The 16,251-nt window shown below is 42.0% G+C and overlaps 1 protein-coding gene across 2 annotated transcripts in view; it reads right to left on the bottom strand.

Moving 5' to 3' along the window:
- vps8 (VPS8 subunit of CORVET complex) overlaps positions 1 to 16,251 on the bottom strand; it is a 662,306-nt gene that overhangs the window by 199,592 nt on the left and 446,463 nt on the right. For both annotated transcript variants that reach the window (XM_072261484.1, XM_072261483.1), the window contains exon 43: positions 8,156 to 8,324. In XM_072261484.1, coding sequence (XP_072117585.1) covers positions 8,156 to 8,324 — 169 coding nt within the window. The remainder of the gene's footprint in view (positions 1 to 8,155; positions 8,325 to 16,251) is intronic.

The raw sequence follows: 16,251 nt of genomic DNA, 5'->3' as shown, positions 1-16,251 counted from the left end.
CTGTACCAAGACAAATGCAATCACAATCTTCGTCACTCAATAGCCTCTGGTTTGTAGTATGGGCATCAAAAGCTTATATGAAGGCTTATATACATCACATGATTCAAATCAAGATGTAATGCGACTAGCATATTTATGGTTTCACACACACTAATGGATGCACAGATGCGAAAGGATGACAGACTTGCATTTATACTACCTCTTTCATGTCATCTTCAGAAAGCCCTTTAGAGTTTGCATAGCCAATAAATACGTTTTTCCAAATGTAGACACTATCACTTTGTGAAAATCATTATAAACAACTTGCACACAGCAATCGCATAGTTACGATCAATAAAAATAGTTGCAAGATCTTATGCATTACAAATCAAAAATATAAAGGGCAAGCAGAAGAGCCACAATACCAAGGCCACAATACCAAGGGGCGTGAAAGAGAGAAGTACTTCAACCATTGGTCTGCACAAACAGCCCTTGAAATTGGCACACAGAATCTGGCTCGAAGCATATTTATCAGACCTTTATAACAAATCAGAACTACTGAACAATAGAACAGAGTGTGCATTAAATTTATTGAATCCAATTATACCAGTTTTTGGAGAGGCTGATCAGGAGGTCTTTTGCTTTTAAGTGTTTGGCTCACTGCAAGTCTAATCCACCATTACTAGATTCCATTTTCTTTCTTTACTACCTGTCAGCTGCTTTCACTAGGAACTGCCCGACTTTCGGTTGTCTGAAAGCAGTGAGCCTCAGCAGAATGACTTTTGTTAATTCAAGATTGCTGCTAAAACTCAAAATGAGGACAAGGGTTTGAAGATTATTCTGATTTTCTCAAAAAGGGGTCACACAGCCTGCAGATTGCTCAACCTGGCTTTGAGCTTAAAATCCCGTAGAAAAATAGGTAGTATTGTTTTACTTAGCTTATACGATGCATGATTTCTCGAAAAAATGTTCAATAAATTTCATAGACCACCAATACCATGTCCTTCAGAGAAAGGAGCTTCAAAGTTGTGACCTGGATCACACAAATTTATATTTCTTTTAAACCATACCAAACTGAATCACAGAAACAGTAGCACAGATTCTATGGTCAGTAGCACAGTGATAGGGCTGGAATTGCAGCTTCCAAACAATGTAGCGGGTTGTTATACTATAACTCATGATAATCAGACAGCCAAACAATGTTAGTGCTTTGTGTGGATCTCAGACCTGTGCAAGCACCGCAAGACACAGGGCAGAATTGTATGATTTTATCTATTGGAAGTTTTAGAGATGTAGGGAGTGAGGGAGCGGGCAGCATTTCTTCTACTGGTCTCCCTTGACAAGAACCCTTAAAGAACTTTGCGGAGTTAGAAATATGGACAGGCAGTGATGTATTTCCGATTACCAGTTTATCACAGTTTATTTTCTAGAGTGGAAAGCAATTACAAATTCAACTACAAACATGGAAAATATAAGTCAACAGAAGTGTAAATTAACATTAATTATACCTGACTTACATGTACATAATGCAAAGCAACTATAGGTGGCCAACTACAACCATTGTTTCACCCACCGTCTTATCAAGACTATCAAAGCAGGATCTGGATCAATTGGAAAAATGGGCTGAGAAATGGCAAATGGAACTTAATGCTGACAAGTGTGAGGTGTTGCATTTTGGGAAGACCAACCATGGTAGGTCTTATATGGTGAGCAGTAGGACACTGAGGAATGTGGTAGAACAGAGGGATCTGAGAATAAGACCATAAGATGATAAGACAAAGGAGCAGAAGTCAGCCATTCGGCCCATTGAGTCTGCTCTGCCATTTTATCATGAGCTGATCCATTCTCCCATTTAGTCCCACTCTCCCGCCTTCTCACTATAACCTTTGATGCCCTGGATACTCAGATACCTATCAATCTCTGCCTTAAATACACCCAATGACTTGGCCTCCACTGCTGCCCGTGGCAACAAATTCCATAGATTCACCACCCTCTGATTAAAAAAATTTCTTCACATTTCTGTTCTGAATGGGTGCCCTTCAATCCTTAAGTCATGCCCTCTCGTACTGGACTCCCCCATCATGGGAAACAACTTTGTCACATCCACTCTGTCCATGCCTTTCAACATTTGAAATGTTTCTATGAGGTCTCCCCTCATTCTTCTAAACTCCAAGGAATACAGTCCAAGAGCGGACAAACATTCCTCATATGTTAACCCTCTCAGTCCCGGAATCATTCTAGTGAACCTTCTCTGTACCCTCTCCAATGTCAGCATATCCTTTCTTAAATAAGGAGACCAAAACTGCCCACAGTACTCCAAGTGAGGTCTCACCAGCACCTTATAGAGCCTCAACATCACATCCCTGCTCCTATACTCTATTCCTCTAGAAATGAATGCCAACATTGCATTCGCCTTCTTCACCACCGACTCAACCTGGAGGTTAATCTTAAGGGTATCCTGTACAAGGACTCTCAAGTCCCGTTGCATCTCAGAATTTTGAATTCTTTCCCCATTTAAATAATAGTCTACCCGTATATTTCTTCTGCCAAAGTGCATAACCATACACTTTCCAACATTGTATTTCATTTGCCACTTCCTTGCCCATTCTTCCAATCTATCCAAGTCTCTTTGCAGACTCTCTGTTTCCTCAGCACTACCGGGCCTTCCACCTATTTTCGTATCGTCAGCAAACTTAGCCACAAAGCCATCTATTCCATAGTCCAAATTGTTGATGTACAATGTAAGAAGAAGTGGCCCCAACACGGACACCTGTGGAACACCAATGGTAACAGGTAGCCAACCAAAATAGGATCCCTTTATTCCCACTCTCTGTTTCCTGCCAATCAGCCAACGCTCTATCCACGTATGTGACTTTCCAGTAATTCCATGGGCTCTTATCTTGTTAAGTAGCCTCATGTGTGGCACCTTGTCAAAGGCCTTCTGAAAATCCAAATATACAACATCCACTGCATCTCCCTTGTCTAGCCTACTTGTAATTTCCTCAAAAAATTGTAATAGGTTTGTAGGGAGGATTTTCCTTTAAGGAATCCATGCTGAGTTCTGCCTATCTTGTCATATGCCTCCAGGTACTCTGTAACCTCATCCTTGACAATCGACTCCAACAACTTCCAACCACTGATGTCAAGCTAACAGGTCTATAGTTTCCTTTTTACTTCTTTGTCCCCTTCTTAAATAGCAGAGTGACACTTGCAATCTTCCAGTCCTCCAGAACCATGCCAGAATCTATCGACTTTTGAAAGATCATCGCTAATGCCTCCGCAATCTCCACAGCTACTTCCCTCAGAACATGAGGGTGCATTCCATCTGGTCCGGGAGATTTATCTACCTTTAGACTATTCAGCTAGTAATACAGATCAATAGTTCCATGAAAGAGGCATTACAGGTAGATAGGATCGTAATGAAAATTTTTTGGCACATGGCCTTCATAAATCAATGTATTTAGTAAAGAAGTTGGGATGTTATGTTGAAATAGTATAAGAGGCATTTTTTGGAACATGGTGTGCAGGTTTTGTCACCTACTTACAGGAAAGATGTAAACAAAATTGAAAGAGTGCAGAGTAAACTTGCAGGGATGTTGCAGGTCTTAAGAACCTGAGTTATAGGCAAAGGTTGAATAGGATAGGACCTTATTCCCTAGTACACAAGAGAGTGACAGTAGATCTGATAGGGGTATTCAAAATTATGAGCTTTATAGGTGAAAAAATGCAAGCAGGGTTTTTCCACGGAGGTTGGCTGAAACTCAACTCGAAGTCATAGGTTAAGGTTGAAAGGTGAAATGTTTAGTCATAGTCATACTTTATTAATCCCGGGGGGAATTGGTTTTCGTTACAGTTGCTCCATAAATAATAAATAGTAACAGAACCATAAATAGTTAAATAGTAATATGTAAATTATGCCAGTAAATTATGAAATAAGTACAGGACCAGCCTATTGGCTCAGGATGTCTGACTCTCCAAGGGAGGAGTTGTAAAGTTTGATGGCCACAGGCAGGAATGACTTCCTATGACGCTCTGTGTTGCATCTCGGTGGAATGAGCCTCTGGCTGAATGTACTCCTGTGCCCACCCAGTACATTATGTAGTGGATGGGAGACATTGACCAAGATGGCATGCAACTTAGACAGCATCCTCTTTTCAGACACCACAGTGAGAGAGTCCAGTTCCATCCCCACAACATCACTGGCCTTACGAATGAGTTTGTTGATTCTATTGGTGTCTGCCACCCTCAGCCTGCTGCCCCAGCACACAACAGCGAACATGATAGCACTGGCCACCACAGACTCATAGAACATCCTCAGCATCATCCGGCAAATGTTAAAGGACCTCAGTCTTCTCAGGAAATAGAGACGGCTCTGACCCTTCTTGTAGACAGCCTCAGTGTCCTTTGACCAGTCCAGTTTATTGTCAATTTGTATCCCCAGGTATTTGTAATCCTGCACCATGTCCACATTGACCCCCTGGATGGAAACAGGGGTCACCGGTACCTTAGCTCTCCTCAGGTCTACCACCAGCCCCTTAGTCTTTTTCACATTAAGCTGCAGATAATTCTGCTCACACCACGTGACAAAGTTTCCTACCGTAGCCCTGTACTCAGCCTCATCTCCCTTGCTGATGCATCCAACTATGGCAGGGAACAGGAGAAAAAACCTCTTACTTGGAGGGTTGTGAGGGTGTAGAACGAGCTGCTAGTGCAAGTGGTGGATTCAATTTCAACATTTAAGAGGAACTCCGACAGGTTCACATGGCTGGAGGTGGTATGGAGGGCTATGGTCCGAGTGCATGTCGACAGGACTTGGCAGATTAATAGTTCGACACGGACTGGGTGGGCCAAGGGGCCTGTTTCTGTGCTGTAGTGTTCTAGGATTCTAAATCATTACAAAGTATGCATGCAAAAATAGTTAGGTTTAACTTCATGTTTAAAACTTAAACATTTGAATGCAACTAATAGTGATATTGCTTATAATGTCAGAAAACTATTTGTCTGTAATTGCAGCTATAGAAAACAGTCTTTAATAGTTTTCACCTTCATGGATATATATATATGTTTTAGTCATCTTTATACATGAAGTTAAAAGTGATTTATGCTCTGAGCTGAGATTGTAATATGGACTCTTAGAATTTATTGCATTCCGAGGTAATGGAACCTTATCTAAAAGTAAGGCTGAAGAGAAAGATAATTATGGTAAATGTGATGGAATATGTGAATTATTTGGATGGCTGAGCATAACAGGATTTAGTATTTTTCCTATGATTGCATTTTTAAAACTATATTTTAATTGAATTTTACTTATATTTCACATATACAAATAAACAATAATAATAATTAAACTAAATAGTGAAACATGTCCTCATGTTTTTCACAATCTTCAAAGGAAAAGGAATATAACATGTCACATACTTCACATATTTAACAAAGAAATAAATTAACACATCAAAAAAAAACATAGAAGCACTCAAAAACACACAGCTATTTCAAAATGACTGTGCATCTTGATGCCCAGTTCCCTGACATCCCGGATACTTGTGTTAAATGTTTAGAAGAAAAGGGTACTGTGTTTCACTGTGTATGGAACTGTCCAAAATTAAAAAGATACTGGAAAACAGTTGTTCAGTCTATATCTGAGATTGTTGGAATAAAGGTGCCTCACTAAGCAAAAATGTGTGTACTAGGTATATATCCAAAGAACTTTACTGTTAGTTCAAAACAGTCAATTTTAATTAACTTTGGACTCCTGCAGGCCAGGAAGATGATGGCTTTATCTTGGAGAAAAGTGGATATACCTTTGATACATGTATGGGTGAAGGAGATGGCATCTTGTATTGTATTGGAGACTGACTTACATAACCAGAAGAAGGGTGGGAGAATTTCAAAATGTATAATTGCATTTTAAGTAATTTTTATGTTGGATATTTATTTGTTTTTTTTTTGCTTTTAATAAGCTGCCTTCTTAGCTGCTTTTCTGATCTGGATTATATACAGTGGGCATTACAAAGTGCTGGAAAAATACCACATACATTGTTTCCACAGAACCCTCCAAATTCTGAATAACAAGCAAACTATCATCTCAGTTTCTTCCAAGGCCAACAGCTCAGTATTGAGTACCTTGTCACATTCAGCTGTCTACAGTGGACATGCAAGATCAATGACGTCTTGGATACCAGATTCCCAAAACAGAGATTGGGTGAGACTAGAACTAAAGATTATGGTTATGAGAGTTATGTAAGGGTGAAAGGTGAAATGTTTACGGGGAACATGAGGAGGAACAACTTCACTCAGAGGATGGTGAGAGTGTGGACTGAGCTGTCAGTGTAAATGGTGGATGCGGTTCAATTTCAATATTTAAGAGAAATTTGGACAGGTGCATAGATGGGATAGGCATGGAGGGCTATGTTCCAGGTGCTGCTTGATGGGACTATGCAGATTAATAGTTCGGCATGGATTAGATGGGCAGAACGGCCTGTTTCTGTGCTGCAGTGTTCTATGACTCTCAGAAGACAGTACCTATCATGGGAAGAGATTTCCTGGTGGACAGAAGATTTAATGATATGCTGAAAATCTCCTTGAAGAAATGCAACATCTCACTGATTCCAGGAAATTTTGGACCATGAACCCCAAAATGCAAAAGGGACATTTGTAATGCCTTACATTAAGAGTTCACACAGACCTTGAGTATACAGCACAGTATATCAGCTCACGAACTATCAATCCACCTATCTTGCCAGCAATCTCCTGCATCATCTGTGAAAGGGACTGTGGTGCCTACATTAGCCTCATCACGCACTTCAGAACTCTCAGAACTGGAATAGATCCTCAATCTCAAGAAACTGTCTAAGGAAAAGAATCTTTCAAATTCAACTGTGCTTTGAACTCATCCTATAAAGAAACACAGGCCTGAAGCTTTGATATATGTTCATGGTCTTCAGCGTCTGTAGCCATCCAGTTCAATGTTTGATGTTTTGACCATTCAGAGATGCCCTTCCACACACCACTGTTGTGATATGTGGTTACTTGAGTTACTATTGCCTCCTGTCAGCCTGAACCAATTTGGCCATTCTCCCCTAACTTCTCTCATTAACAAGGCATTTCCACCCACAGAACTGCTGCTCACTGTATGTTATAATTTTGTTTTTCACACCATTCTCTGTTAACTCTAGAGACGGTTGTGTGTGAAAATTCCAGGAAGATCAGCAGTTTCTGAAATACTCAAACCACCCCATCTGGCACCAACAATGATTCCACAGTAAAGCTAACTTAAACCACATTTCTTCCCCATTCTGATGTTTGGTCTGAACACGAACTGAATCCCTTGACCATGTCTGCAAGTTTTTCGTGCATTGAATTGCTGCCACATGATTGCTTGATTATATATTTGCATTAATGAACAGGTATATAGGTTTATCTAGTAAGGTGGCCACAGAGTGTGATGGATATTCAAAAAATTAGTTTCCTAACAGAGCCCATATAAGCAAACTAGCTATAAGCTCAGTGTATTGATCCAGGAAGTTGACTGAAAACTGACTATAGAGAAAAAAAAGGGAGTTAATGCAAATAGATTGTGCAGATTAAGGAAGCTCAGAGCAATAGAATTTAGCAAGCGAAGCAAAATGTAATCCATCAGGTTATACAAAGCTTCTATCAACTTTCAGTACTTTGGTGGTAAACAATACAATTGCAATACATTCAAAGATGAGGAATAATATTGGAAAGTAAACACAATCCCCTATTACCTTCTCTCAGCCGTCCCTTCCAGAACAGATTTTATGCCAACTGCATCCAAAACATAGAGATGAACATAGAAGTACCTCCACTCCAACTTCCTCAGAAAGTCACATTACAAGAGCTTATATTTCTCATCCAACTAACTGTTGTTATGCTTTCCTATGCCTGGCAGCTTAATACATTAAAGAACTGAGCAAATGAGCATCTGTGTGGTGCACTGTACCCTAGATAGTATTCTGACTGCAGATTATCATCATATGTAAGGCAGGGTAGACTGAAATATCGGAGGAAATTTTACTAATTTTAAAGAAAATCTTAAAATATTCAGGGAAAGGAAGATTGCATTTACTGTCATGTAAACAACAGTACATCCACTGAGGAAGGTTGACGGAAATATCATTATCAAAAGAACATCTTCTGTTCTACAGCATCTTACCTGTGCCAAGGAAGTGCTACGTCCCCTGTTGACATCTAATCCCAAATCTCGGCACCTTCCACCTTTATTACCAGAGTTGCATTTGTAGCAAGTCCATCTTGTCTGTCCTTCAATTTGAATTCCACAGTCTTTACTTTGGAGACAATGTGAGTGGTAGATATGGCCACAACTGCAGATGAGATGAACAGAGATTAAAATGATCTTCTGAGTAAAGACGGCACTGGTGAAGCACAGTGACGACTTGCTGGCAGCAAACTAAACTACTAACTAGTTTATTAATCACACTTTTTCTCATTTACCATCATGGCAATTAATAGCCTGTAACTTCCCTTTCGTAGTTGACCTTTTGAACCAGTGTATGACCCGGCATTTTTTGCGGTGTGAAACGAAGTCTCGCGATTGTAGCACGGCGGGTCTGATCCAAGATGAGGCGGTAGGGACCTGGCTTGAGAACGGTGAATGAGCCAATGTTTGGCCACTGCTGGAGTGGACTTGAGGCAATCCGACATGGCAGAGCTGAGGCAGCAAAGTCCTGGCCAGAGAGCGAGAAACGACCTGCTGTACGGCTGATTTAAGCACTGGGCCAGATAGTAAAGGTTTGGTACGGACTGCATCAAGGTGGCGGGGCCAGTCTGAGAGCTTATCAAAGCAGCAGAGCCTGGATCGTAAAGTGAGGAATGACCTGAGGTTTGGCCAATTTAAGCACTAGGCCAGATTGAAAAGGTCAGGATTTCGGGGCCAGAGGAGAGGGACAGGCCAGTGTTCAGCTCACTGCTTGTGAGATTTACTTGTCTCTACTCTGAACTAATGGGCTCCTGGACTGACTGCAGTGATGACTGGCTTCGTGGCTATGGACTCACTTTTGTGAATTACAGTTCAGAATGCTATTTGCTTACTTTTATTGTTTGCATGATTTGTTTTTTTTTGCACATTGGGTGTCTAGTGGTCTTCTTTAATGGGTTTTATTGGATTTGTTTGTTTTGTGGAAGCCTGTAAGGAGACGAATCTCAAGGCTGTATGTAGTATATACATACTTTGATAATAAATGTACTCAGAACTTTGGATCATTATTTATCACTGAGTGGTAGCCTGGTCAAGGGGCATTAAAGAAGGAGAAAGATTTAAAGTTAGCTTTAATTGCATATGTACATCAAAACATACAGTGAAATGTGTCATTTGCATCAAATCAGATTAGTGAGGATTGTGCTGGGGGCAGCCTGCACGTGTCACCATGGTTCTGCACCGATATAGCATGCTCACAACTCACTAATCTTAACCATACGTCCTTGGTTTGTGGGGGAAACCAGAGCACCAGGAAGAAATCCACAGTCACAAGTAAAGACTCCTTACAGAGGGCGTCAGGAATGGAAGATTCTTACAGCTAGTGCTGTAATAGTGTTAGTCCACCAATGCCAGAAGCTCTCAATTTTGAACACTTGTGTTCTCCAAGAATAGGTAACATGGGGCTGCATAGCCTCCTCCTCTTTATATGCCTATTGACAGCATGGCTCTTTCCAGATCTAAATACACAGCTCATTTACTTTTACAAATGTGCACACAGTGGGTAAGTACATTGCAGAGGTATTTGAGAGAATAATTTGAGATTATTTGAACGCTGCAGCCTTAGACTTTTGTAGATAGTGGATCTTCCAGTTTAGCCATGGCTTCCAGTTTGGAAACACCCAAATTTTCCTCTTTGGTACCCAGACCTCCACACACTTGCTGATAAAAGTCCATGATGGCAGTGACATACTCATCTCAGCAGGCTGCTAAATCTCTGAACATAGACAAGTCTACTGACCAAAGCAGTCATGTAGAATCTCATGCATTTCCTCAGACCAGCACTGAACAACATTCTATACTGGATGCCTCACATTTCAGCTTCTGTTTTGATGTGGGGAGAAGGAGCGCTGTCTGGTGGACTGATTTGCCAAGTGTGGACGAAATTGGCTCAGCAGGCAACTTTGATGTTTGGACAAAGGTGTTATATATTCAGACTTTTATATATGGCTGATAACGTGTTCTTCTGATCCATTCCCACACTGAAAGTAAAGTTTCCCGTAAATTCACTTTGCATAAGAAAAAACAACATGCTTTGCTTGGGAACTGGATAGTATTTTGCCCTCAAGACCATGAAAACTCAATTATTCTGATTCACATCATTCACTTCATCAGTGTTTGCAAAACATTGTTAATCAACATTGTGTTTGTTGCTAATCAAAACTGGCCAAGTTTCAATTATAGAACAATCTGTGTTACATAAAGGAGTTTGATGCACACTACAGAAACAGAAAAAAATGCTGCTCATGTGCTATTTGCTATTAAAAACACTGTCAAGTCTATTTTTAGCAATCTATTTCAAATCTGGGCCTGCATTCAGCTTGCTAATATTGGTAACAAAGGATGATATTAAGTTTCATGATGCATAAAATTTTAATTAATCCATTAAATTCTAATCATAAGACCATAAGATATAAGAGCAGAATTAGGCCACTCAGCCCATTGGGTCTGCTCCACCATTCCATCATGGCGGATTTATTATCTCTTTCAAACCCACTCTCCTGACTTTTTCCCGTAACCTTGAATGCCCTGATTAACCAAGAACCTATCAACTTCCACTTTAGATAAACACAATGATTTGGCCTCCACTGCCATCCCTGGCACTAAATTCCACATATTCACTACCCTCTAGCTAAAGGAAATCCTTCTCATCTCTGTTCTAAATGAATGTCCCTCTATTCTGACACAGTGCCTTCTGGTCCTATACTAACCAAATATAGGAAACATTCTCTCCACATCCACTCTACTTAGGTCTTTCAATATTCAATAAGTTTCAATAAGACCCTCCCCACATTCTTCTAAACTCCAGTGAGTACAAGCCCAGAGCCATCAAATGCTCAATTGTTAACCCTTTCATTCCCAGAATCATCTCGTGAACCTCCTCTGGACCTTCTCCAATGCAAGCAAATTTTTTCTTATATCAGGCTTTCTAATCTCAACACAAAGATGCACTGTAATAGAATCATAGTCATAGAGCATGGAAACAGGCCCCTTAGCCCAACTCATCCATGCTAAATAAGATGACAATCTATTTGTCCGTTTTTGGTCCATCCCTTTGTTATCCATATATCTGTCCAAATGCCTTTGAAGTGTTGTTATTGTACCTGCCACGTTCTCTGGAAGCTCATTCCATATACACCCAGTCTCTGCGAAGAAGTTGCCCTTCAGGTACCTTTTAATCATTAAATGTATGTCCTCCAGTTTTAAACTCCCTTACCCTGGGAAAAAAGACTGATATGTGGCAGACATAATTTTATATACATATAGTCACCCCGCAGTCTTCTATTCTCCAAGGAATAAAATCCTACCCTGTCCAATCTGTCCCTGTAACCCAAACCCTCAGCTTCCGGCCACATTCTCATAAATCTTCTTTGTGTTCTTTCCAGATTAATGGTGTCTTTTCTACAACAGGGCAACCAAAAATATACACAATACTTCAAGTGCAACCTTATAAAACTGCAACATAGTATTCCTATACTAAATGCCCTCACTAATGAAGGCCAGCATGCCAAATGCCTTGCATAGAAACACAGAAAACCTACAGCTCTATACAGGCCATTCGGATCACAATGCTGTGCTGAACATAAACTTACTTTAGACATTACGTAGGGTTACCCATAGTCCTCTATTTTTCTAAGTTCCATGCACCTATCCAAGGGTCTCTTAGAACACCCTATTGTATCCGCCTCCAGCACCGTTGCTGGTAGCCCATTCCACGCACTCACCACTCTCTATGTAAAAAACTTACCCGACATCTCCTCTGTACCTGCTTCCAAGCACCTTAAAACTGTGCCCTCTCGTGTTAGCCATTTCAGCCCTGGAAAAAAGCCTCTGACTATCCACACGATCAATGACTTTCACCACCTTGTACACCTCTATCAGGTCATCTCTCATCCTCCATCGCTCCAAGGAGAAAAGGACAAGTTCACTCAACCTATTCTCATAAGGCATGCTCCTCAATCCAGGTAACATCCTTGTAAATCTCCTCTGCACCCTTTCTATAGTTTCCACATCCTTCCTGTAGTGAGGCGACCAGAAATGAGCACAGTACTTCAGGTGGGGTTTGACCAGGGTCCTACGTAGCTGTAACATTACCTTTCGGCTCTTGAACTCAATCTCACGGTTAATGAAGGCCAACACACCATATACCTTCTTAACTGCACAGTCAACCTGTGCAGCAGCTTTGAGTGTCCTATGGACTCGGACTCCAAGATCCCTCTGATCCTCCACACTGCCAAGAGTCCTACCATTAATAATATATTCTGCCATCATATTTGACCTACCAAAATGAACCACCTCACACTCATCTGGGCTGAACTCCATCTGCCACTTCTCAGCCCAGTTTTGCATCCTATCGATGTCCTGCTGTGATCTCTGAAAGCTTTCCACACTATCCACAACACCCCCAACCTTAGCGTTATCAGCAAATTTACTAACTTATCTCTCCACTTCCTCATCCAGGTTATTTATAAAAATCACGAAGAGAAGGGATACCAGAACAGATCCCTGAGGCACACCACTGGTCACTGACCTTCATGCAGAATATGACCCATCTACAAACACTCTTTGTCTTCTGTGGGCAAGCCAGTTCTGGATCCACAAAGCAATGTGCCCTTGGATTTCATGCCTCCTTACTTTCTTAATAAGCATTGCATGGGGTACTTTATCAAATGCCTTGCTGAAATCCATATACGCTACATCTACTGCTCTACCTTCATCAATATGTTTAGTCACATCCTCAAAAAGTTCAATCAGGCTCATAATGCATGACGTGCCTTTGACAAAGCCATCCTGACTATGCCTAATCATAATAGCTCTCCAAATGTTCATAAATCCTGCCTCTTAGGATCTTCGCCATCAACTTACCAACCACTGAAGTAACACTCACTGGTCTATAATTTCCTGGCCTATCTCTACTACCTTTCTTGAATAAGGGAACAACATCTGCAACTCTCCAATCCTCTGGAACCTCTCTCATCCCCATTGATGTAAAGATCATTGCCAGAGGCTCAGCAATCTCCTCCCTCATCTCCCACAGTAGCCTTGGGTACATCTCGTCTGGTCCTGGTGACTTATCTAACTTGATGCTTTCCAAAAGCTCCAGCACATCCTCTTCCACATACTCAAGCATTTCAGTCCACTGTAAATCATCCCTACAATTGCCAAGATCCTTTTCCGTAGTGAATACTGAAGCAAAGTATTCACTAAGTACCTCTGCTACCTCGTCCAGTTCCATACACACTTTTCTACTGTCACACTTGATTGGTCCTATTCTCTCACGTCTTATCCTCTTGCTCTTCACATACTTGTAGAATGCCTTGGGGTTTTTCTTAATCCTGCTCGCCAAGGCATATCCCCTGAACATTTGCCACATTCCTGCCATAAATTTCCCTGAGAACATCTGCTCCCAATTTATACTTCCAAGTTCCTGCCTGATAGCTTCATATTTCCCCTTACTCCAATTAAATGTTTTCCATACTTGTCTGCTCCTATCCCTCTCCAATGCTATGGTAAAGGAAGTAGAACTGTGATCACTATCTCTAAGAGGCTGTCCGACTGAGAGCCCTGACACCTGACCAGGTTACATTCCCCAATACCAGATCAAGTACAGCCTCTCCTCTTGGAGGCTTATCTACATATTGTTTCAGGAGACCTTCATGAACACACCTAACAAACTCTACCTCATCTGAACCCCTTGCTCTAGGGAGATGCCAATCAATATTGGGGAAATTAAAATCTCCCGTCACAACAACCCTGTCATTATTGCACCGTTTTAGAATCTGTCTCCCTATCTGCTCCTCGATGTCCCTGTTACTATTGGGTGGTCTATAAAAAACACCCAGTAAAGTTATTGACCCCTTCCTGTTTCTAACTTCCACCCACAGAGACTCACTAGACATTTCCTCCATGACTTCCTCCTTTTCTGCAGCCATGACACCGTCTCTGATCAGCAGTGCCACGCCCCCACCTCTTTTGCCCCCCTTTGAAACAGCTAAAGCCTGGTACTTGAAGTAGCCATTCCTGCCCCTGAGCCATCCAAGTCTCTGTAATGGCCACAACATCAATGCTCCAAGTACTGATCCACGCTCTAAGCTCACCGCTTTGTTCATGATACTCCCTGCATTAAAATAGTCACATCTCAAACCATCAGTCTGAGCGCATCTCTTCTCTGTCACCTGCCTATCCTCTCTCTCACACTGCCTACAAGCTTTCTCTATTTGTGAACCAACCACCCCTTCCTCTGTCTCTTCAGTTCAGTTCCCACCCCCAAGCAATTCTAGTTTAAACTCTCTCCAATAGCCTTAGCAAACCTCCCTGCCAGGATATTGATCCCCCTCAGATTCAAGTGCAACCCATCGTTATTGTACAGGTCACGTCTGCCCCAAAACAGGTCTCCAATGATCCAGAAATCTGAATCACTGCCCCCTGATCCATCAGCCACGCATTTATCCACCTTACTCTACTCCTATACTCACTGTCGCATGGCACAGGCAATAATCTCAATATTACTGTGGTGCTTGTGGACCTGTTTCTCAGCTTCTTTCCTAACTCCCTGAAGTCTGTTTTCAGGACCTCCTCCCTTTTCTTACCTATGTTGTTGGTAGCAATATGTACCATGGCTTCTGGCTGTTCACCTTCCCACTTCAGGATATTGTGGACGCGATCAGAAACATCCCGGACCCTGGCACCTGGGAGATAAACTACCATCTGTGTTTCTGTCCTGCGTCCACAGAATCGTCTGTCTGACCCCCTAACTACAGGGTCCCCTATCACTGCTGCCACCCTTTTCCTTCCCTACCCCTCTGAGCCATATGGCCAGACTCTGTGCTTCTCCCAGGTAGGCTGCCCCCCCAACACTACTCAAACAGGAGTATTGTTAAGGGGGACAGCCACAGGGTACTCTCTAGTACCTGACTCTTGGCCTTCACTCTCCTGTTACCCACTTATCTGTCTCCCAAGGCCCCGGTGTGACTACTTGTCTATAGCTCCTATCTATCACCTCCTCATTTTACCTGACCAGGGGAAGGTCATCGAGCTGCATCTCCAGTTCCCTAACCCAATTCCTAAGGAGCTGCAGCTCGACACACCTGGTGCAGATGTGGCCATCCAGGAGGCTGGGAGTCTCCTGGACATCCCACATCTAACACTCAGTACAGAACACCAGCCTCGCAGACATACTTCCTATACCTATTCCTCACAAGTAATTTACCTCGCCTGGACCTGATACCACTGAAGCCCTGTTATGCCAAAGCCCTCCTACACTGACTCCCTCTTCTCTGACACACACCCTATAAAGCTGCCTTCTTTTTAAATACTTCCCGTTGGTCTAACTCACTGACGTCCACATGCCTGCACAGTTCTGCCTCGAGCAAACTGCTGAAGAAAAAAATGCTCTCTTTTTAAATTCTTCCCACCGGTCTAACTCGCTGGCGTCCACAGGCCTGCTCAGTCATGCCATCTTCACCATCATGTCGAACTGTGATGCCACTTTAAGGGAACCATGTACTCATACACCTAGGTCCCTCTACAACATATTCCACGGTTCTCCCATTTACTGTGAAGGTCCTACCCCGGATTGACTTCCTAAAATGCAACACCTCATACACTTGAATGTGCTATTTGCTCATCCTCGGCTCACTAACCTAGCAGATCAAAATCCCATGAAAATTCTTCGCTATTCACGATAGCACTTATTTTAGTGTCAGCCACAAACTTGCTAATGGTACCTTGTACATTCTCATCCCAATTGTTTAAGTAAATGATGAACATTAAATTTTGACATTGCTTAATGCCCAGAAAGTACAAAACTTTATCAAGTAACGATATAATTTGTATAGCACCACTGCCAAAGCAACATCGCCTCAGGATACCTGAAAGGAATGCTGCCATACAAAAAGCTGATGTTAAGTTGCAGGATGAGATATTAAGATAGGAAAGGTATGTTGCATCCAGAGTTTCTCCAGTTATTGGACGATTTCCCTCCACGCCTCTCTGACGTAGTGGGGAACCACGTACGAGGCAAGTTACAGCAGTGG

Source organism: Mobula birostris, chromosome 6 (assembly GCF_030028105.1).
Source record: "Mobula birostris isolate sMobBir1 chromosome 6, sMobBir1.hap1, whole genome shotgun sequence".
Taxonomy (NCBI): Eukaryota; Metazoa; Chordata; class Chondrichthyes; order Myliobatiformes; family Myliobatidae; genus Mobula; species Mobula birostris.
This window is presented reverse-complemented; position numbering and strand designations above follow the sequence as displayed.